The sequence below is a fragment of the Mus caroli genome, unplaced genomic scaffold (genome assembly GCF_978045245.1).
Source record: "Mus caroli unplaced genomic scaffold, Mus_caroli_1 scaffold_1, whole genome shotgun sequence".
Taxonomy (NCBI): Eukaryota; Metazoa; Chordata; class Mammalia; order Rodentia; family Muridae; genus Mus; species Mus caroli.
The window spans coordinates 7,170,575-7,194,775 of record NW_028227256.1 but is presented as its reverse complement, the minus strand read 5'-3'; the positions used below and the strand labels follow the sequence as shown (position 1 = coordinate 7,194,775).

The window sequence follows — 24,201 nt, the reverse complement described above, 5'->3', positions numbered from 1 at the left end:
GATTGCAATTAAATACACTGTGAGCTCTTCAAGGGCAAGGGTTTCTCGGTTGCTCATTTTTGACACCCATGTCTGTCGCTTAGTATAAAAACAACAAACATAACTGTTAAGTTTTACTTGGCTCATGTAAAATACAAAACAGTTATTCATGATGATGGGTTGTTCTGCTTTAAGAGTAATTCAGAGGCTCAAACTCTTTTGAATTTGTTGTTCTGCTCTCTTTACTATGTGGCCAAAGACAAGAAAAGGGAGTAGCAGGTAGTTTCTGAAAATTTTTGTTTAATGAGCTAAACCTATTGGCTATGTCTAGCTGCAAGGGAGGCCAGAGAATGTTAATGCGGCTAAAAATAGAGACAGGGTTTCTCTGTATAGCCCTGGCTGTCCTGGAACTCACTTTGTAGACCAGGCTGGCCTCGAACTCAGAAATCCACATGCCTCCCCAGTGCAGGGATTAAAGGCGTTCTCTAACACGCCTGGCTCAGATAGTACTTTCAATGAAACCTGGTTTAACCCTGGCATTAGGAAGCAAAGACAAATTAGAAATGGAGTATGTTTTCCTGATGTATAACAGAATGTACATCATATTTGATGTAGGAGCAAAATGAATCTCTAATTTCGGATTTTAGTGTTTAAGATGAAGGTAATGGATTTGTAGATTTCTCAGGACAACCACATTTTGATGTATCTATCCATTTTAATTGTATGTCACCTTCAGATTTCCCATTTTTATTTCCTTTGGCTTTTCACACGTCTCAAGTCTTGTCACTTTGCAGCGTTCACATATTTGGATTTTGATTGCTGCATAAATATAAATCCACAGCTAACACAATCTAAGGAAAAGAAAGCAAAAGCTATATCCTAACCGGATCCCATGTTGCTGGAGACACGCAATAGCCTGGAACCCCTTGTAAACCCGCTGCATTTATTTCATGGGATTCTTAACGTTTTCTCCCAGAAGCAATGCAGAAATTTGAGTTCTTTAGCATTAAAGTAGGCACAGTATGGTCAGGAGTATCTGTACTTAAAGCTTTTCCATTCTGAAACCTCCGGATTAAAGGTACAGAACGGGAGGGCTCTGTGCACCTGAGTCAGAAGCACTCACCTTAACTTCAGTGTCAATCGGAAAAGGGCATGAAACCTAGGGTTTACTGATTTACCCTACTGAGAGATTTAAAAAGTGAAAATATTCCTGAATCCTCGCCCACTGGTTTTTAGCTTACGTTTTGCAAAAGAGATCCATCTTGAAGTAATTGAAAGTATCGGTCAAGGATAGCAATTTCCTACACCTGAGAAGGAAATTTAGACCCCGCGTGGCAGGCGGAAACCAGGTGCGCCTGAGGGAGCGATGCGGGTGTCCCTGTGGCCCTAGGACCGCGAGGAACTTTGCTCCCCGGCGACCGGCTGTCCAGAAAGTTGGGGAAGCCAGCGCACGGTAGGCAGGGGTCCTGTCGTCCGAGCCTTGGGAGCGCCCCTGTGCTCCGATCACGCATCCCAGTAGCCCGCAGGAGCAGAAGCCCCGCGCCACGCCGTGCCGCGCAGCAGGACGCCCGCCACGCCCCACGCTGCCCTGCAGGCGAACGCGGGAGGCGGCGAGTCCCCGCCGGGCCGCCGTAGAGTTGCAGCTCCGGCCGCTCCTCCCGCGCCGCCCTCCGCCCCTTGCCTCTCGGCGCCGCGGCAGCTCTGGGCTGGCACCGCCGCCGCCGCCGCCGCCGCCGCCGCCGCTTCCTCTCCGCAGCCGTTCGGCCGCTGCGTGACGCGTCGTTTCCTCTCAACATGGCGTCCGGGGCAGGTCGGCGGTGATGGAGGCCAGTCCGCGGCTGCGGCGGATGCTGGTCCCCACGGTAGCTAGGGCAGCCTCGCGCCTGCTGGCAGTGTGAGGCGCCGCCACCTAGGCCCTCGGCCCCGGGAAGACGGCCGCCCGGGCCGAGTGCCGCCGCCGCCGCCGCCGGGCCGTAGGGACGAGTGAGGCGGGCGGCCGGGAAGCGACCCCCGGGCCGACGGCGCCGAGGCCGGACGGGCGCGGCCCTCGAACGGCGGCCCCTCGAGCGTGGCGAGGCTTTCGACGCCCTTGGCGGCCCCGCGGCCGCTCCGCGTCGCCCGCCGCTTCCTGGTGCCGCCGCTGCCCTCCACGCCTCCTCGCCCCCACCGCCACCTCCTCGCCTTTCTCCCTCCCCGTCCTCGTTCTCGTCCCGGTCCCCGTCCCCCTCCTCCGCCTTCCCTCCAGCCGCCGGGACCGTCGCCGCCGCCTCCTCCGCGTCCATGTATGAGGGCAAGAAGACGAAGAACATGTTCCTGACCCGGGCCCTGGAGAAGATTCTGGCCGACAAGGAAGTGAAGAAGGCGCATCACTCCCAGCTGCGCAAAGCGTGCGAGGTGGCCCTAGGTGAGCCCGGAGGAGGCCGCGGCGCGGGGTGCCGGCCGCGAGAGGTGGGCGGCGTGGCGGGCGGCTGGTCCGGGGGGCCCTGGTCAGCTGCTGGCCGCCCGACTGGAGTTGACAGCAACTCGGCTGGACGCGGGGCACCGGCTGAGTGGAGGAGGAAAGGCGGCCAGCCGGGGCCCCTGGAACTCGAGATGGTTAAGGATCGCGAGGCACCTGGCTTCGAGTGGTCCACAGGACGGAATGGGGGGAGGGTTGTTGGTGGCCCCTGCGGTGCGGACAGAATGTCATCCTTTGTGATGGAGCAGAAGATGAGCTGTTGTTTATTAGCTTAGAAATTGAGGTGGGGCCGATCTGACGAGACTGAGCGTGGGGGAGGGTTCCGTATTGCAATTACAATAACTTTATGATTTGGCGTGGTACTTTGGGAAGAAAGGTTGAAGTTGTTCCCTCGTTGACAATCTCGAGAAAGGGGGTTGCAAAAGGTGCCTCGAGTTTGCCATCTCTCTGCCCCAGCTACAGGAAAAAAGAGTAGTAATGTAGCCTACTGGGCTGACCTGGAAGAACAAGACTCTCAGAGGTTAAGGGGTGGTGGTGGCCGTGTCTGTGTGGAAATGGGGAAGGAAAGAGCCTTTAGATAAATTGACTTTAGGTAACACAGAAAGGGGTGTGTGTGAAATGAGAGAAAAGAGAAAGACAATGACGCCCAACAGCCACTTGTCTGGACAGTGGCAGCTGCTCTCAGGCTTGCGTTGTGATTTATAGTTCAGACAGAAGAGGTCTAGTGTAATGAAGCCACAGCAGGGCAAATCCCAAGCAATACCTATAAAACCATGGTAGGCAGGTAACGATTTGTTTGAGGCGGTAGGTTTGGTAGGTCTAGTGCATTCATCAATAAGAGAATTGTTAAGGGAGAAGCCAGAACATTTAACACAGATAAATTCGTGATGCTTACACTTTTGTTTATAGCCCTGGACCAGAGCAGCTCAAATTTGCAAGAAATGAAAATGGTTAAAAGTGATTTTTGAAAAACATTTTTGAAAGGGGACAAACTAACTTTATGCTAAAGTAAGGAGTCCAGATAGGTTAGAGACAATTTTGCATTTAAGTTTTGACTTAAGACTACCATTTAACTTACTCGAAATGTTACAGCCGCCCTTCCTCGTTTTTCTCAATACTTAGTAATATGAAAAACATCAAATGGATTTGTTTAACATCCACCAAAATAATGGTCCTTTTTGTTGGTGCTGTTTTGTTGTTAATGTAGTAGTATAGTGGACTTAAGTAGTTCCTTCCTTTGCCCCTTCATTGGTCATAAGTTCCCATTTTGTTATTGTAACTAACAACACGTTTCCAGGTGAATGAGAAGACTATTGTACAGTTGCAAAAATTGAATTTATATTTTGGTCCTGAAAGAAGTCATTATTAATTGGAGTGATTGGAAGGGTTTTAAGAACTTTTAAAATTATTGTTGCTGTAGGGTTTTCAGTAACTTGGCAGGGTAAAAAAAAAAAAACAAATGAAATTCAAAATTAAAGCTTTAGTATTTAAGAACTAAGCTTTGCTGTGTTAGAGTTTCCTTTTTTTTTTTTTTTTTGCAAGGGGCATGGGGGCATGCAGACAGGTTCCAAGTAGCCCAGGCTGGCCTAATATTTCTTTGTAGCTGAGGACAACTTGAACTTTCCTAAACCACTGTCTCTGATTTTGAATTCTGGGATTATAGACAAATGCCTTGTTTTAGAGATGCAATGCAGAGGATGGAACCCAGGGATTGATTCGTAATGGCAAGCATTCTATCAACTGAAAAATATCCACAGCCCAGAAAGTATTTCCAGGATGCTAAAGCATACACATTTACAGGTTTTAAGCAAACTTTTTTATGTACTTTTTTTCTCTTTCCAAATACTAAAATAATGTTGGCAGCTCATGGAAATGAGAGTCTGGGGTTTAAGTCCAGCTTTTGTTACGTTTCAGTATTACTGTGCTTGGACTTTGTCAGTCCAGTTAAGGGTAGTGGACTCAGTGGATGTGAGTGCCTTCTTCTGCTAGCTGCATCTGGTATTCTTGCCACTCTACATTTCTTCAGAAGGTCTCTAACTCCCTTAACTGCAGCCCTGACATTTTTAGGCATAGGAATTCTTGATGGTGTGCTCTTTAAATCAGATTTTGCCAGTTGACGAGTACCAGAATACTTTGTTTACAGGAAGTTTTTTGGGTGTTTTTGTTTTTAACAAGAGGCATTTTCCATATTTCATAAAAGTTACATTTAGCTCTCTACAAAGTAAATTTTCAGTATGCAGTCTCATGGTAAATAACCCCTGATGGTTTTTTTTCTTCAGTCATCTGTCAGTATTAAGTTTGGGATAGCTGCTATCTATCACTGGCTGACTTGGAGCTCAGTATGTAGACCAGGCTACCCTTGAACTGTAGAACTTGTGGCAATCCTCCTGCCTCTGCCTCCAAGGTCCTGGGATTACTGGTGCCTGCCGGTGTGTGTGGCTATTGTTAAAACCCTTGTAAATATTCCTGTATAGATTCATTCTCTCTTTAGATGTTGTTGAACACTTAACACGGAGCTGAAAGGAGATGGGCAGTAAGCTAGGAAACATGCACTATGCCAGACTTTGAATCCTTTTCTGGTTTTGTTTGAAAACAAATTTATTGGCATTCAGATTATTGATATTTGTTATGCCTATCTCCCCTTTATTATAATAACCAGTTAAAAGAATTTTTCTGTAAATAATACTCATAAAATTAGAGCTTATCATGAACTCTTAAGAATACTCTATTTTGACTTAAAATATAACTTTTTTGTAAACAAACAGTAGAAGTCAGGTTCAGTGACTGATGCACATACTGCCAGCAGTTGGGAGGATAGATTGCCATGAATGAATTTCAGGCTTTCTTGGTTGGGTTTCACAGCAAAAACATTTTCCACTCTCAAAGATACTATATAAATGAATTTTCAATGTTTACAAACAGTAACGCATCTTTAAAGGGTATACAATTATTTAAAGCTTATTTTAAATTTTCTAGCATGTTAGATTTTATTTTACAGAATGGTTGTAAAAGAGCCTTTCCTTGTTAAATTAGTAGGAAGCCCAGGAACAGCTAGCTCCAGGTTGCCCTCTCTTGGTACCTGCCCTATAGTTCTGTGTAGTGAACATTGAGGGATTCTCTGCTACCCTAGCTTAGTGTGATCCATGCCTGCTCTTGAGAATCCTGCATTAAAAATAGTCTGGCCATCTGCTGGCAGATGAGACAACAGCTGAGCTATTTTTAGTTTCAAAGAATTTAAGATTGTTCAGGATAGAGCTTGAAGGTGGTGGCATTGTTTCTCTTTGGGGAGGTTCTGTTGGGACATCCTCCAGCCAGGCTTCTAGGTTCAGGAGTTTCTTTGATGTTAGGATGTAAGTAAACTAGTCAACTTCTGGTTTTAGATAGCTGTGATAATAACTACAGATGGTGGAGTGAAAGTTCATGGTTGGAATCGACACTGCTGCAAAGTAAGAGAGAGAGAAGGTTTTCAGGAAGACAGACCAGGGAGACCAACAGGGACGCAAGAGAAGTCAGTTTTCCTCAGGCAGAATATGAGTTTCTATTGTTCCTCATACTGTGAAATTATCCTGTTGACTTAGCTTTCTTATGAGTTTGTTACCCATAAATATAATTTACCCTAGAAATATATACTTTATTTATTTACTTACTTACTTACTTAGACAAGGTCTTGCTAGGTAGATTTGATTGGCTTGGTACTAGCTACGTAGACCAGACTAACCCAAATACAGCAGTCAGGATGACTTTGGCCTCTCTAGTGTTGAGAGATGTGAGCTACCTTGAACTTGTCAGAAATAAGAATGTAATATCATGATGCAAATATTACAGACCTGCCTTACTTCGGCCTCACTAACCTGTTCTTATTTCAAGTGGTAGTGTAATAAAAGAATGTGAGTGGAGACTGCAGTCTACGGTGCTGGTTTGTGGTACTTTTACTTATCACCATTTACAAGCAAGTGACATCTCCAAACAGTTTCACAAAATTTGTGCCAGTATGTGCATGTGCATATTTATGTGTGGGTATATTTGCCTGTGTGTGTGCGTGCGTGCGCGCGGGCCCGCCTATATGGATGCTACAGGCCAGTGTTGAGTGTCCTACACAATCACCATATATAATATGGTGATAAACCTTATATATTGAGACAGGGCCTTCTTCCCATTCAACCTGGAAATTATCATCTTTGTAAGACTGTCAGGGCAGTGAGCCTCTTTTATTTCCCAGTCTACCCCAACCTCCCAGCACTGGGGTAGCAAATATGTGTCATTGTGCATACCTGGCTTTGTGTGGGTGCTGGGGCTTCATGTTTGTGCAGTACACTTTGCCCAGTGAGCTGCCTCCTACCTTCCTAACACATTTAAGATACAATTTTAATCAATTAGCATGTCTTCCTTGCTATCTAAAGTAAAAGATGGTGTTAAGTACCTGAGCTGCCTGAATCTTTGAGTAAAAAAAGATCCAGTGTATACTGGTCTTTACTTTCACATTTTAGGTTGGTTTTAAGGATCCTTTATTCAGAATGGCCATGAATAAAATGAAGCCTAACCTTTAGAGAAACTCTTAACCCACAAATTTGAGTTGACAAAGTAAGTTCAGGTTACAGTCAAAATATAATCTTATTTCCATTTGGAAGTTTAAAATGCACATGAAAATTCTCTAAAGCAACCTGCTGAATTTTATTTAGCTTCTCCTAGATTTATGAGACCGTTTTCAGTCTTTTAATGTAGTTAATGCCACAGGGACACATGTTGGTCACTGTTTAAGAGAAAAGACAGAGTGGTTAATGCAATGACCAGAACTGCTGCTGAGACAGTTCTTCTGAGCAGTCCTGTGTTTAGGGAAAATAGTAGTCACATTCCAGTTAGGTAGCTGGTAGCCAGGCAAAGAGAAGGACATGCTATAATCCCAGCACTTGTTAGGTCGATGATGATCAAGGAGTTTAAGGATGGTGGTGGCAACACCAGATCCTGTCTCAAAAACAAGAACAGCTGGGTTGGAAGCTCAGTGGATGAGTACTTGTCTAGTATGCAGGACTGCCTCTGTTGAGTCTCCACCAGAGAATAAAGCAGATGTGGTGTTATAGGTCTGTAATCTCAGAACTGAGCAACTGGAGATAGGAGAATCAGGAGTTCAAGATCAATCTGGGCTACTTGAGACCTTGTGTCAAAAAAGGTTCATGGGATGACTAAGGTTGAAGACTAGTTTCCTTTTGTTTCCCCTTCCATCTCCTGGCGGATACTAAATTGACTCTCCTGATAACCTTTATCTCGTAGATAAAATTATGAATAGAAAATAATTTGAGGAAGTGTTTGTCATATTCCTTGTGGACAATTGATAACCTTTATCTCATAGATAAAATTATGAATAGAAAATAATTTGAGGAAGTGTTTGTCATATTCCTTGTGCACAATTGAGGAAGCAAATCTAACAAAGAAAAACACAGAAATTATTGATGTTCCAAGCAAAATATTTTTACTTTATTTTTACAAATTTGCATATTTTATGTGTATGAGCCTTTTGCCTGCATGTATGTATGTAAGTCAAGTGCATGTGTATAATGTGAACCATACCCAGGTCCTCTGAAAGAGTGGTCAATGCTCTTAACTGTTGAACCATCTATCTCTTCAGCCCAAAACATACATTCTTTCTGACTATATGCTTGCAAATGTGTGTGTCTGTCTGTGTGCATTGGTTTTGTTGTTTTTGTTTTTTAGCAAACATAATTATCTTGCCTTTACACATATTTTTTGTTTAATTTTATTTTTAATTTATTTTTTACACTCCATATTCCATCCACCCTCCATCTGCTCCATGTCCCTCATCTCCTCCCCACCTGTCTCCACATGGATGCCCCCATCCCTCACCTCACCTGACCCTTAAATTCCCTGGGGCCTCTAGTCTCTTGAGGGTTAGGTGCATCATCTCAGAATGAACACAGACTGGGAAATCCTCTACTGTATGTGTGTTGGGGACCTCAAATCAGCTGGTGTATGCTGTCTGTTTGGTGGTCCAGTGTTTGAGAGATCTCAGGGGTCCAGATTAATTGAGACTGCTGATTTTCTTACAGGACTGTCCTTCTCCTCAGCTTCTTTCAGCCTTCCCTAATTCAACAACAGGGGTCAGCTGCTTTTGTCCATTGGTTGGTTGCAAATACCTACATCTGACTGTTTCAGCTGCTTGTTGGGTCTTTTGGAGGGCAGTCATGATAGATCCCTTTTTGTGAGCGCTCCATAGCCTCAGTAATAGTGTCAGGCCTTGGGACCTCCCCTTGAGCTGGATCCCACTTTGCGCCTGTCTCTGGACCTTCTTTTCAGGCTTCTCTCCACTTCCATCCCTGTAATTCTTTCAGACAGGAACAATTATGGGTCAGAGATATGACTGGGAGGGCAACCTCATCCCTCACTTGATGTCCTGTCTTCCTGCTGGTGGTGGGCTCTATAAGTTCTTTCTCTCTACTGTCTGGTGTTTCATCTAAGGTCCCATTCCTGGTAGTCTCTCACCTCCCAGGTCTCTGGTGCATTCTGAGGGGTTTCCCCAACCTCTTATTTCCTGAGGTTGCCTGTTTACATTCTTTCTGCTGGCCCTCAGGGCTTCAATCCTTTTCCCTCACCCAATACCAGATAGGGTTTCCCTCTCCCCCACCCTACCCCATCCACTTTCCCTCCCAGGTCCCTCCCTCCCACCCTCCCCACTTGTGATTGCTTTCTCCTCTCTCCCAAGTGGAACTGAGGCATCCTCACTTGGGCACTTTAGCTTGTTGAGCTTTTTGAGTTCTGTGGACTGTATCTTGGATATTCTGTACAGTTTTGTTTTGTTTTGTTTTGTTTGTTTTGTTTTTTCCCCGACTAATATCCACATACCATGCATGTCCTTTTGGGTCTGAGTTACCTCACTCAGGATGATATTTTCTAGTTCCTTCCATTTGCCTGCAAAACTCGGGATGTCCTTGTAATTAATAGCTGAATAGTATTCCATTGTGTAAATGAGCCACATTTTCTGCATCCATTCTTCTGTCATGGGACATCTAGGTTGTTTACAGCTTCTGGCTATCACAAATAAGGCCGCTATGAACATAACGGAACACGTGCCCTTGTGGCATGGTGAGGCATCTTTTGGGTATATTCCCAAGAGTGGTAATGCTGGATCTTCAGGTAGGTCTATTTCCAATTTTCTGAGGAACCGCCAGTGATTTCCAGAGTGGTTGTACCAGTTTGCAATCCCACCAGCAATGAAGGAGTGTTCCTCTTTCTCCACATCTTCTCCAACATGTGTTGTCACCTGAGGTTTTGATCTTAGCCATTCTGATTGGTATAAGGTGGAATCTCAGGGTCGTTTTGATTTGTATTTCTCTGATCACTAAGGACATTGAACATTTCTTTAGGTGTTTCTCAGCCATTCAGTATTCCTCTTTCGTGAATTTTTTAAAGCAGTCTTGACATCTTGGTACATATAGCCTCTGCTATCCACAAACTGAGCCCTACCCTCTGTCACCTTATGCACCCTTCAGTCAAGTGGTAAAATTACAGGCATGCTTTATTGTGCATGACTTTAATTTTTTTTTTTTTCCTTTTTGGTTTTGGTGCTGGAGGTTGAGCCCAGGGTCTTGTGCACACTAGGAAAGCTCTCTACCACTAGCTACTTTCGCAGCCCTAGAATTAAAAACAAAAAGCAAAAATTTATTCTCTAATGTTCAGTGTGTTTTAATCATCCTCAACCCTTACCCCATCTCTCTAGATGTACTCCCCTTCCCTACCAACTCATCTTCCTGACTTCCTTTTTCTACTGAAGTCCTATTGTGTTGCCTACACATTCTTAAATGTTCAGCCATCCACATGAGCATAGTCAGTTTACAAGGTACTACACACTTAAAGAAAGCTGATTCTCTTTCTCCCAGAGGCTATCAGTTGTCAATAGCTCCTCTACTAGACACCTCCATTTTCCATGCTGGTATTGGTCTGGTATGTTGTCCCAATCACTGTGAGTTCATATGTGTTGTTTCCAGAAGACACTCGTTTGATTACATTCTTCTACTGCCTCTGGCTCTTTCCAACCCTTCAGGTCAGGAGGGTTTGTAGTACAGTACAAACCTTTTCCTGCTGAGCTACTTCCACTACTTCTAGAAATTTTTAATAAGAGTTTCCCAATGATATAATAGGAAATTTTCTACTTTAAAAAAAAAGGACACAATTCAAAATAGAAGGCTGCCAAGTATGGTGGCTATGATAGTCAGTTTGTTGTTGTTGTTGTTGTTGTTGTTGTTGTTGTTGATGATGATGAAAGATTTAAGTATGTGAGTACACTGTTGCTCTCTTCAGACACACCAGAACAGGACATTAGATCTCATTACAGCTGGTCGTGATCTACCATGTGGTTGTTGGGACCCCTGGAAGAACAGTCAGTGCTCTTAATGGCTGAGACATCTCTCCAGCCCCAATATCGATGGTGCCTTTTAATTGTCAACTGGACTGACACAGTCTAGAATCACTTGGGAAAAGAAAGTCTCAATAAGAGATTGTTTAGATGAAGTTGGCCTGTAGGCATGTCTGTGGGATATTATCTTGATTACATTAATGAAAGAACCAGCATAAAAGTGGGTTGTACAATTCCTTGGGTGTAGACATAAAAAGGGAAGAAATTAAAATATGGGTTCATTTGTCCTCTCTGTGCTCTTGACTGTGAGCTATAACTTGGAATTGGGAGCTAAAATAAACTCTTTCTCCCCTGGCTTGCTTTTGTCAGGGTATGCTATCACAGCAACAGAATTAAGACAGTGCTCATACCTGTAATCTCAGCACTTGTGAAGCTGCAGTGAACTCAGGGCCAGCCTACACTGCATGCTGAGTTTCAGGTGGACCTGGACTATAGAATGAGACCCTATCTCAAGACAAAAAGAAATGTTCTTCTCCCTCTCCAGAAGTTTTTCCACTGAGAATGATATAAAATAAATTCAAATATCAGTTGTCAGATTTTTTTCAGTGAGAACAATTTTTTTTCCCTAAAGAGAATGAGCTTTTTCTCTTTAGATCCTTTCTGGAGTTCTGCATACATGAGTCATTAAGGATCTAAATATTAATCCCCTTGGATTTAGAGTAGGCATTATAATCCAGTGACTGTTACCCTTACAAGAAGAGGATAGGGCATAGAGGCACACAAAGCAAGAAGGCACTGTGAAAATAGTGGTAGAGTCTGGAATTATGCTGTCATAATCAAGGCACCTTAGAGGCTACCAGCTAATCAAAGGGGAGTTCCTCCTAGAGCCTTGGTTCTGCTGCTCCAAACTGAGAGAAGAATCTTCTGTTGTTTTAAGTCACTAAGTTTATTGATAACTCTTAGAAAGTCCTAGAAACTAATGAAAAAGTTTTTCCTCATTTTTCAGATCAAGTTGATCTCTTAATTTGAATTTTCATTTTTAAAATACAGAAAATATTAGTTACATGTTGGGCTCTACTCTTGATTGCCCATGAATCTCGTGGGGAGCGGTCTAGGGTTTGGTATGGATTAAGTAGAAAGTCTGAGACTTTAGTATAGGTTAAATGGAAAAGAGTCAAGCACAATTATTTATTTTTGTATTCTCTTGTTTTGTGAAGCAAATCTGTGCACATAGGCAGACAAACACAGATGGTACTAAATTGGTCTGCATAGTGTACATTATTTTTCATTCAGAAAAAATAAACACTTTAGAAATACCTTTTATTATAATAGTGACTGTAGGAAAATCTGAAGCCATAATTTTCTCTCAAATTTGAATCTAAATATCACAGCCAATGCCTGTCCAGAGTTTTCTAAGAAATGAGATAAAAACATAAGTAGCCAAGGTATGAATGTCAAACATTTCCATTTTTGATGCATGAGATTGAATTCAGGCCTAAGATTTTAGACAGAGGAGACGCTATATGGCATTTGCTGAAGTCTGTTTACATTTATAATTCAAATAAAATTGGCAAGTTACTTTATACCTTTTCTAAAAGAAGACAACGACAATGACAGGCAGTTCCTCCAAACCATTTTAAAAAGTAAAACTGAAGAAATGTCACCAGATGTTCTTACTGTGGCAACACCAGTTATTTCTGTTTTTCGTTTCGTCTTTTTTCCTTCCCTATTCCTTGACTTTATGGTGCTAGGGATCAAAACCTTTTTGATTATGCATTTGGGAATCTGAAGAGTTGTTTAAGTTCTCGAGGATTCTGCATAGACTGGCTTTTATTGTAGTCCTATTCCCTAACATTTGTGCTTTTGTGTGTTTGTGTGTGTGTGTGCATGTGTGTATATGTGTGTGTGCACATAAGAGAGTGAGACCTAGTGAGTTTAGAGTTGCTTATGTATGCATAGGTAAGGGATTACTTACAGGCACATGAGCAATTTAACCAATAGTGACACCACAAAAAGAATGTGTTCACCACCTGTCCCTAGCAGGCATTAACTACCAGTAGCTCCCTCAGGAGGGTGGAAGCCTTATCCAAGATGGAATGCTGGTAGACCCAGGCTTGTGCGGGTCATGTGGAAGTAATCACAGCCACAGTGAGCTCATGAGAGCAACAGCCATATCATAGCTGGAAAGTCAATGTTGAACAGCACTCTTCTTTCTCCTACATCCTTTGCACCCTCTTCTGCCATATTCTCTCAATTCTGTTTCATTTAGAGGCTTACTTTTTTTTTTTAAAGATTTATTTATTTATTATATGTAAGTACACTGTAGCTGTCTTCAGACACACCAGAAGAGGGCGTCAGATCTCATTACAGATGGTTGTGCGCCACCATGTGGTTGCTGCCATTTCCAGCCCCTAGAGGCTTATTTTGAGCATGCTGGCTAGTTATAAGTCTGTCCTCTGCAAAAAGAAGTTTCTCTTATCAAAGCAGAGAGCAACACAAATCTAGGAACATAAACATAAATATGTAGAAAGTTTTATGAGTACAACATATCCTCTCAGCAAAACAGCAACAGTAGAGTCTGACCTATCCAGCCATAGATTTTTTTTTCTTATAAGGACAACATTTAATTGGGGCTGGCTTACAGGTTCCGAAGTTCAGTCCATTATCAAGGTGGAAACATGGCAGCATCCAGACAGGCACGGTGCAGGAGGAGCTTCTGAAGGCTGCTAGCAGAATACTGACTCCATAGAGTTTTTTGATCAGGCTTACAATACCAGGTGTGAGTTTGGCCTGTACGGGCTTCAAATCCAACCAGAAAACGATTGATTACCCCATAGCAGTCACGCTACAATATCCATAAAGCTACATCTGTAGCTCTAACACCTTCCACCCATGGGCTGTATTCCCTCTCCTTTCAAATTCATGGTCTCTTTTTTTACTACATTTTGTGTGTTATCAAATATATAAACAGTCTGCTCAGTCCATATAATGTTACTTGTATGCATGTTTTCAGAGCTGACCATTTGGTATTGGATAACCAATTAATATACTCTTCCCTGAGGAAGACTATTTCTCTCATTCTCAGTATTCCTTAATTGTCTATATTTGGGGGGGGGGGGTTAGGGCCACTTGAGTTAATAGACATATTAACATGTCTATTGGTATCATCCTTGTTCAGGTCATGTTTTGGCAGCCTTGTTGATGAGATTTAAATAGATTTGGTTTCTCTGACATTAGAAGAAGACAGTCTCACAACAAACTTTCTGTTCCTCTGGCTCTTCTATGTAGTCTCCCCTCTCCCAGCCTGAAACCTGCTTGTTTAGGGGTGGAGCTTCCCGCTCAATCGTTCTGCCACGCCCACTGCTGGAACCTGTCGTTTTGCTGTTTGGAGCCATCACGTGATCACCCTGCTACTGGACCCCAAGATTATTTGGCGGGAATTGGGCCCCTCCCCCTTCCTTTATAACTGAGTGCCGGAATAGTAAAAATTGAACCTTGAGCAGAGAGCTTTGTCTTGGTTCCTTCCTTATCTCACGCAGCCCAGCCCCTCTTCTCTTCCAGGTTTCCAAAATGCCTTTCCAGGCTAGAACCCAGGTTGTGATCTACTGGCCAGGCACAACACTTCTAGTCTTTGAGCTTCTCTTCCACTTTCAGTGACTTATGTGCCTTGGGTGCAGGAGTTGTTTTGTAGGTGTATCCATTAGGACTGTGCTCTACAACTCTGCATTTATTTTCAGTTGCAGTTTTCTGTAATGGTCCCCATCTACTGCAAAGAGGTTTCTTGATGATGGCTGAGGATTGCACTCATCTGAGGGTTTAAGGACAAATATTTAGAATGTAGTAGGGAATATGCTGATTTGGTAAAATGGTAGTTCTAAGTCTTTCTCCATGATCCTTTGGTCTAGCAGGTTCTAAGTCCAATGGAGAGTCATTGATTACCGCCAAGGCATGTGAGCACTACTGCACCCTTAGGGATATCATGCTGTGCTGGCCATAGTTGTGGTTCATAGGTGCCATAGCTGCTAGGTAGGGCTCTGTATTCGTCGTTTCCCTCCTTTAGAAACTTGCATGGTCTTGAGGAAGGAGGCTTTCTGGTCAGATCCAGCTCAGGTCCTATGGGTCCTGGGTCCAAAATGTAAGGCGTTGTCAGCAATTGTGACTTAACCTTCAATTCCTGAGAAAGAAGGGCAACAAAGGACAATAGCAATTAGCCTGTAATATTTGGGAGTCTCTTGGATGACCCTGACCGACAACTCAGAAGAGGGCTTCTCATGTCTGCTATTGGGGTTTTTGTAAGTCTGTGGCCCTTTGGGGGGAAACATTGTAAGCCCATATGAGAAATTTTTATTTATTCATTCTCTCTCTCTCTCTCTCTGTGTGTGTGTGTGTGTGTGTGTGTGTGACACATAAGGAGTATTAAGTACTATAATAAGTATAGAATTATATAAGTATATAATAAGTAAGTATATATAACGTATACAGACATATATAGACTTACATATGGTATAGGTATATGTTTTAGGTAGGTAGTTAATAATACTCCTTATGACTTTTCAGACATCCTTATTGTTATTTTCTGTTCTCCCTTCTGTACTTAAATCTTTTCAATTCTTTTGATGTTTCAAATTTTCTTTACCATGTTTGTTGTTATTATGAATTCCTTTTAAGGTAACCCTAGTGGTGATTTTTCTCAGTTACTCCCATCTTACAAAGTCTTGATTTTTTAAATAAGCTTTTAAAATATGATTTATTATTGTTATTTTAAATGTGCATTGATGTTTTGCCTGCATGTATGTCTGGGGGAGGGTAGTGGATATCCTAGAACTGAAGTTACAGACATTTGTTAGCTGCCATGTGGGTGCTGGGAACTGAACTTAGGACTCTGGAAGAGTAGGTAGGCATTGTTCTTAACTGGTGAGCCATCTTTCCAGCCACAGGGTCCTAAAGTTAGGATTTAGTTTTTCCACTGAACATCAAACATAGTTATGGAAATGTGCTACTGACCCAAATGTTAGCCTTTATGGTGTTTCATGATAATTTCGCTGCCATTCAAATAATACATTTGTATACAATGTGTCATTTCTCTGTATCTGCTTTCAATATTTTCCCTCTTCTGAAATTTAATTATAATGTATTTTGGCATGTATTTCCTTGGCTATCTTATTTTTGTTTCCTCAGCTTTAAAATACATAGTTTTGTGTTTGTAGTTTAAAAAGCCTCGTTAATTGTAAAGTCAGTTTTGTAGCTAATATCTGGTATTGAATCTTGTAAAAGAACACATCATGAGCATATATCCCCTTTGATAAAAAGGAATAATGACCCGGGCGTGGTGGCTCACGCCTTTAATCCCAGCACTCGGGAGGCAGAGGCAGGCGGATTTCTGAGTTCAAGGCCAGCCTGGTCTACAGAGTGAGTTCCAGGACAGCCAGGGCTACACAGAGAAACCCTGTCTCGAAAAACCAAAAAAAAAAAAAAAAAAAAAAAAAAGGAATAATGAATTTTTTTTTTTTTTTTTTTTTTACATAGGAGGTGTGTTCTGGGATCCAAACTGAAACATTTCTTCCTGTGGTTTCCTTCAAAATTATATTGAGAACTGTTGATTAAAATCATTCACGTTTTATTTTGTTTGAAGAAGGCTAATTAGCAGCATCCCTGGATTTGAGACTGGTGCTGATAAACAAAAAGTGGGAATTTTTTCCTATCTCCAAATTACCTAGTTTTTATAGTGTGTTTTTCTAACCAATTACAAGCTTAAGTTTCTAAGTTACTGTCTGAATGAATTAAAAACCAGGCCTTAGAAACACTCAGCATCAGTCTCTGCCCCCATGTTAAATTGGAGAGCCAGAGTTAAAAAGGGTAAGAAAAGAAGGAAGGAAACACAAAATAGAACAAAATTTTAATCTTGTTTATTTCTTGTGTGTCTTTATACATGGCAACATTATTGAATGTCTGCCTGTTGTGTGACTTTCACAGCTGGATGCTAGGAATGCAAGAAAGGATTAAAAAAATACTCTTATTATGCACAAATCACCACTAAAGAGTGTACCTCTTATCTAACTGAAATTTTGAACCTTTTTTTTTTCTTTTCAAATCAAATCCTTCTCTTTCACATTCCAGAGCCAGTTTTCTACTTCTGCCTGTGAGTTTGGCTTTTAGACTCCATGTGTAAACAGTCACCTGGGATTCGTCTTTCTGTGCTTGTCTTATTTCTCTGAAGCATTGTAAACCTTTATTAAATTGTGTCTTTAGTAGTTCCAAGTAATAGTTTATACCATCCCTTTTTTACTCCTATCATTAGTAAAATGGAAAGGCTTTAGTTCTCAGACAACTAGACTGAAATCCTGAATAAATGCCTGGCACACAGTAGACAATGAATAAGTTGAATATATTTTCAGAATCAGTGCTATAGCAAAGTAATTTGAACAAGTTACTTTATACTTAATATTTAGTGCTTAACAATAGAAGGTAGTCAGTAAATAGTACTAAATTTAAAGGTGTTTGGTTAGGTTTTCTTTAGGAGAGACATGAACATCTCTTTACCACAGTGACTGACCAAAGAAATGATAAGACCCAACTCCCGTTTGCTGAAGCAATTAGCTTAAGTGTAGTTACTTACAGGAACATGGGGTTGGGGTTGGGGGAAGGCATGAAACTGAAAGGAGCACCATGAGAAGGAAGGCAAGGGGCTTAAAGCAGAGGGGAAAGAGAGTAGAATACATGGAGAGAAGAGGAGGTTTTCACTGGGAAGTACACGGGAAGGTTGATAAGAGGGGAGGGAAAGAAAGCTATATGAAAATGCCAGACTAATGTCTTAGTTAGGGTTTTACTGCTGTGAACAGACACCATGACCAAGGCAAGTCTTATAAAAAAACAACATTTAATTGGGGTTGGCTTACAGGTTCAGTGGTTCAGTCCATTATCATCAAGGTGGGAACATGGCAGTATCCAGGCAGGCATGGCGCAGGAGGAGCTGAGAGTTCTAGTCTTCATCCAAAGGCTGCTAGTGGAAGACTGACTTCCAGGCAACTAGGGTGAGGACCACACCCACAGTGACACACCCATTCCAACCAGGCCACACCTCCAAATGGTGCCACTCCCTGGTCCAAGAATATACATACCATCACACAGACTATTATTTTGCATGCTAAATTAAGAGATTAATTTAAAAAAAATAGACGTGCTTATTTTATAGGACTTTTTCCAAATATAGTCCTAACTAGAAAAATTAATTACTATCAACACATAAGCATTTTCAAGAAGCTATAATTCTGTTAGAGTAATCTTCCTGAGAGACACACAGTGTGCTCTCTCTCTCTCTCTCTCTCTCCCTCCCTCCCTCCCTCCCTCCCTCCCTCCCTCTCCCCCCCCCCTCTCTCTCACACACACAGAGAGAGAGAGAGGCAGAGACATGAATGGACAAATGGACGAGATTGTGGCTACAATATTTTTTCCTAGTACTTCTGATTAATGTACTTATTAGGGGAGAGAGTGGATGCTTTGGTAATTCAAATTCTTTGCTTGTTAATTCACACTTATGAAGACTGTAATCAAATTACCCAGTAAACTTTTTGTCCTCCTATGCTAACATATGCTTTTCTCTTTTTGCCTTCACCAGAGGAAATAAAAGTTGAAACTGAGAAGCAAAGGTTTGTATGATTTCACTTGTTTCATAAAATTAATTTGCATACTTTTCAGTCTTGGCCAAAATCGTAATACAATCATCTGTACTTTAGCATTACAGATTTTCTTTATCTTTGTAATAAAAATAAAAATAGTTCTTTAAAAACAAGTTCAGATAAATTAGACACTTCTCAAATAGGTTTTGCTATATTTTAACTTCTTTTCGTGAAGTTTAATGTATATTTACAAAAATCACTATATTTCTTTGAACATGTAAGCTTCTTTAGAACATAATGGAAATAATTCAAACGTGTACTTCAGCATAAAGGCATGTAGAGAGCCCATGGCTGTTTAATGTTGTTTCATGAAGTATTTACATAGATGCTGGGATCTTTAGAGAAAGAGAGAAATCCATGTTGTGTCCAGCATCTGTGGTCACTGCTGTTCACCCTTGCAGATCTCTTGAGCTCTCTAGGCTGTGCTTTCCTGTGAAGTACAAAAAGACAGAAAAGTGGTCAATAAGGTTCTTTTTATGACTGATATTTTTTTCTTACAGGTTTGTCATCATAAATGTAAATGTGCTATTCTATGTAAACTCTCCTTTTTTTATTTAGTCCTCCTCATGGAGAAGCAAAGGCTGGATCAGGCACCCTTCCACCAGTGAAATCAAAGACAAATTTTATTGAAGCAGACAAGTACTTTTTACCCTTTGAGCTGGCATGCCAGTCCAAATGTCCCCGCATAGTTAGTACATCTCTAGATTGTTTGCAGGTAGGTATAAAATGCTATCTAAAGCTGTCTGCTTTCAATGTATTTCTAATATTGCTCACAGTTGATGATTTACACATGTCCACGAAAGCCTTGAATACTCTTTCTGAGGTAAGAAACAAAATAGTCATTTATATTTAGATATACAGTAGCTACACAAAAGATGTTAGTTAAAACCATTAGCAAAACAAAATCTAGGAGTAACAGGGACAAAGTTCGGAGCAGAGACTGAAGGAATGACCATCCAGAGACTGCCCCACCTGGGGATCCATCCCATAAACAACCACCAAACCCAGACACTATTGCAGATGCCAACAAGAGCTTGCTGACAGGAGCCTGATAAAGCTGTCTCCTGAGTGGCTCTGCCAGTGTCTGATAAATACAGAAGTGGATGCTCATAGCCATCCATTGGATGGAGCACAGGGTCCCCAATGAAAGAGCTAGAGAAAATACCCAAGGAGCTGAAGGGGTTTGTAGTCCCATAGGAGGAACAACAATATGAACTAACCAGTACTCCCAGAGCTCCCTGGGACTAAACCACTAATCAAAGAAAACACATGGAGGGACTCGTGACTCTAGCTGAATATGTAGCAGAAGATGGCCTAGTCTGTCATCAGTGGGAGGAGAGGCCTTTGGTCCTGTGAAGGTTCTGTGCCCCAGTATAGGGGAATGCCAGGGCCAGGAAGCAGGAGTGGGTGGGTTGGTGAGCCGTGGGAGAGGAAGGGGATAGGGAATTTTCAGAGGGGAAACCAGGAAAGGGAATAACATTTGAAATGTAAAGAAAATATCTAGTAAAAAAAAAAAAACCAAAACAAAATCTAAGTTTGTTAATGATGAAAGTGTTGATTTGCTCTCTTTCAATCAGTGCTATCATACTGTTGTATGTTTTGTTTTTGAGATAGGCACTTCATATGTTCCCTGTGTGATCTTGAACCATTTTCAAGCAGTCATTACTACCTCAGCCTCCTAAGTAGATAGTCCCACAGGCATGCACCACTGTGCTTAAATCATCACTTGGAAGTGGTTTCACTAAATCCCTATTTTGCACAATGCAGCATTTTGATATTGACACTGTTTGCCTTCTTACTGTTTTGCTCACCCTGTGGCATTCGTTAGTCAGAAATTGTCATGAGTACGTTCCCCTTTTTCTTCTGATACACAAACACACACTATATCTTCGATATTCTGTGAGGCAAGTTTCCAGATTTCGAGTGTTTGTGTTTGTTTTCAGGTATTGTCACTGTTTGGAGGTTATATATACTCAACTAACAGTGTAGTAGCCAAGAAGAGATGATTTGTTCTTAAGATGGGTTAAAGATAAATTCACCTATTTATGACCTTGCTGTTGCTGAAAAATTAACACTATTAACATCTAATGTCTTCTTTCCCAGAAAAATTGGTAGTAGTGTATAGATGATTCTGGGATTTTTCTTTTTTGCAGCCACTATTTACAAACTGAATGTCATAAAAAATGATGACAAAAGTTGGAAAGAGATTTGATGTCATTTGAAAGTGTTAAGATAGTCCCTCCAAAACACTATCAGTAAAACCTGGTTTAGATTGAAAGCAGCAAGCAGTTCTAATATACCACAATGTGCTTCAGGCCTGGCTTTCTAGAAGTATTACTATTAGTTTTGTTATTGGTTGGTTGGTTTGTTTGGTTTTTTGGTTTTTTTTTGTTTTGTTTTCTTTTTTTGGTTATTGCAACTACAAATAGTTTTCCAAATTTAGTAAACTACAGGAAAAAATAGACTTTGGCTTTGATTATACCTCACTGTTTTTGTTTAAAAATTAGTATATATTCATTCACATATATTTCAACTCATAGTCCACTAGTATATTTATTAGTTATCTCTTATGTCTGTTTCAGAAACTTATTGCTTATGGGCACTTGACTGGCAGAGCTCCAGATAGTACGACACCAGGCAAAAAATTAATTGATAGAATTATTGAAACAATATGTGGCTGCTTCCAAGGTCCTCAAACAGATGAAGGAGTTCAGTTGCAGATAATAAAGGTAATTAATTATATAAGGTGTATTATTTATTATACTTTTAAATCCAGAAGCTTCTCAACCTGAAAATATTAGGAAGAGCTGTTTTCTGTGCATTTTGGGTGTGACAGGCACTTGGGATAATGTGTAGAACCCACATGAGATTTGTTGTTTTATGCCATTAGAAGAAAACTGTGTTTCTCTATCTCTTCTCTTGGCCATCCAGTTAGGATTGAATTCTTTGGGTCTTGAGGAGTTTTTCTGAACCTACCTGCTTTTTATACATCTTTCATCTTTTAAGTTTGAAGATGATTCATAAAGTTGTGACCTTACCAACGTTTACTGTATTGTTAGATCCTATGTTGTCTTTCTCAGGCCTTGTATCAATCACCAAGTGTACTGTCTTTCACTACTCTCTTGTGCCCATCCATCTAGTGAACCTGCTCAAACAAAGTAAACAAATAAAACCCAAGTTTGTGTTGTAATGAATCTGGATGGTTAAATTTGTTTAGAGAAAAACAAGTTGTGTTCTAGTTGTTAATGTTACAACTATGGTAGTGGTAGTATATATATATCTATTTATAGTATTTATATGTTGATATGGTATTGTCTGAAACATACCTGTCTACACTCAGTTGTGACAGAGTGTAAACACTCTGCATTTTAATAAACACCAGTACTACTTCTCATGAAACTTAGCTAAAGGATGTTCTGCATACAGGAGAGCTGCTTCCGTAGTAGTGAAGGCCTCAGATATTTCAATAATTGGTAATATGTTCATAGTAGATAGAAATCTGTACACATTACTACCTAAAGTGTCATTGTCTTTTAAAGTTTTAATTTTAAAATGAAAATATGTATTTTTGTGCTTAAAGTCTAGATGCAGAAAATTGCTTTTGTGTTCTTTCCTTACAGGCTTTACTTACTGCAGTAACATCACAACACATAGAAATTCATGAAGGAACTGTACTGCAAGCTGTGAGAACATGCTACAATATCTATTTAGCCAGCAAAAATCTCATCAATCAGACAACAGCCAAAGCTACTCTTACTCAAATGCTAAATGTTATCTTTGCACGCATGGAAAACCAAGCAGTAAGTGTTGAAAGAGTGAGAGAACAGCACAGGCCTCAGATGTAGAAAAGAGCTCAGAGTGGTTATGGAGAAATCAGACCTGAGGATCCCTGTCTTGTGGTTTTTAGCTTTACTGACTTGCTTGACTTTAAACAAGATGTGCTTTTAATCTCACCAAACAGTGTATATGCTTGACTACATCATGGAAGTGTTTGTGAATTAATATTTTAGCCAAACTTACTTTAATAAAGTGTAAAGTAGGTATAAACTACCTTATTTGACCTGTTCACATAAAAAATTTAACCTTAAAACAAAAGTGCATTTTTATATCAATGAAGTATTTAGCATATTTTATTTCTTTCATACAGTAAAGGACTGTTATGTTTCTTATCCTTAAACCTACTTCAGGTTGGTTGGAAAGAAATTAAGAATTATAGACTTTAACTTGATTTTTTTATTTGTTTTTGTTTACATTTTATTTCACAAGTCTTCATAATTTAGAATCTTTTATTTTGCGGAAAGACTGCAAAAAATATTTGAGAGGGGCTTTCTCCTTCACCCTTGACCTTCTCTTTTTCTTTTTTCTTTTTCCTTGACCTGTTTTTTTTTTTCTTTTGTTTCTGTTTTGAAATTTTGTGTGTATATATGTGTAGTGTATGCTGGCATGCTGCCCTACATGTGTATGTGTGGAGGCCAGACATTGTTGACACTGGAATCTCCCTCTAACAATGGCTGTTTGCTTGCTTGTTTGTTTGTTTGTTTGTTTGTTTGTTTTGAGTTAGGGTGAGCCTCAGGCTCTGTTTGACTTTACACTCCTGGCACTAGAGTTACGGACACATGCCACTACACCTTGCTTTTTATGTTAGGGTGATGCCTCAGAAGTACCTGCCTGTTACATTCTGAAATTTTTAACTGGGTTAGTCTTTTGTAGCTACAGCTGTTTTGAGTTCATGTGCACAGCAGCCATGTCATGTCCCCAGGACAGTGTTTCACAGCACTACTTTCCATCCTTTGGTTCTTTTTGCTCTATTGCCATGATGTTCTCTGAGCCCCACGACAGGTATGATAGGATGGCCCATCTATGTTGAATATACAGTCACTTATTCTTGTATTAATTTTTAACTTTTCCTTTTTCAGCTTTGTAATCAACCATTTCAACAAGGAGCTTGCCCCCTTCAGCAGGGCAAGGACATTTATTTAGAAACCAAAGTCTGGGATTCACCAAGTTAACTAGTGTGTTTCTTGTCTTCTAGTTACAGTTCTTGCTCTCTGAGCAAATATAGCTAAAAAAATACGCTATATTCTAGTCTCTCCTACACCCATATGTGACTTTTTATCTGTACATATTGAAAGTCATGTGTTTATACTGACATTTCCACTTCCAGTTCAACATCACAGAGTTCGTTCATTTTAGACTTTCCCCCTTTGAAAGAAGTATAACTTATTTCTCTAAACAGTATAAAATGTGGCTTTTATTTTGTTATTGCTATTTGGTTTTTAAATGTTATACATGTATACAGTGCATCTTAGTCATAGCCACATTATCACTCCTCCCCATTCCCTCAACACATCAATAACCTCCCATTTCACACTGCTACTTCCTGGTTCTTCTCTACCGCCCCCTTCAAACAAAACAAAACCTACTGAGTCTAATTAGTGATATCCACAGTCACGTGGGTCTGGGGAGAGCCTCTGGAGCATGGGCAGCCTACCAGTGGCCACCTCCCTGAAGAAAACAGAGTCTCCCTTTCCTAGCAGCCAGTAGTTGCCAGTAGTTCCTCAGCTAGGTGCAGAGCTTATGAGCTTCTCCATCCACATTAGGATGCTGGCTGCTTTGCTGTTGTACATGTTTTGCAGATAACTGCTGCTGTGAATTCCTGAGAGGGATGGCCACGTCATGTGTCTAAAAGATGCATTTCCTGGTACTTTTTGCTACCCTCTCTG

The 24,201-nt window shown here is 41.0% G+C and overlaps 1 protein-coding gene across 1 annotated transcript in view; it reads left to right on the top strand.

Moving 5' to 3' along the window:
- Positions 1 to 1,990: 1,990 nt before the first annotated feature.
- Positions 1,991 to 24,201, top strand: part of Arfgef1 (ARF guanine nucleotide exchange factor 1) — a 98,381-nt gene continuing 76,170 nt past the window's right edge. The window contains exons 1-5 of the mRNA XM_021167539.3: positions 1,991 to 2,383; positions 18,418 to 18,448; positions 19,037 to 19,193; positions 21,061 to 21,207; positions 22,099 to 22,278. Of these exons, the coding sequence (XP_021023198.1) occupies positions 2,260 to 2,383; positions 18,418 to 18,448; positions 19,037 to 19,193; positions 21,061 to 21,207; positions 22,099 to 22,278 (639 nt within the window). The 5' untranslated portion in view covers positions 1,991 to 2,259. The remainder of the gene's footprint in view (positions 2,384 to 18,417; positions 18,449 to 19,036; positions 19,194 to 21,060; positions 21,208 to 22,098; positions 22,279 to 24,201) is intronic.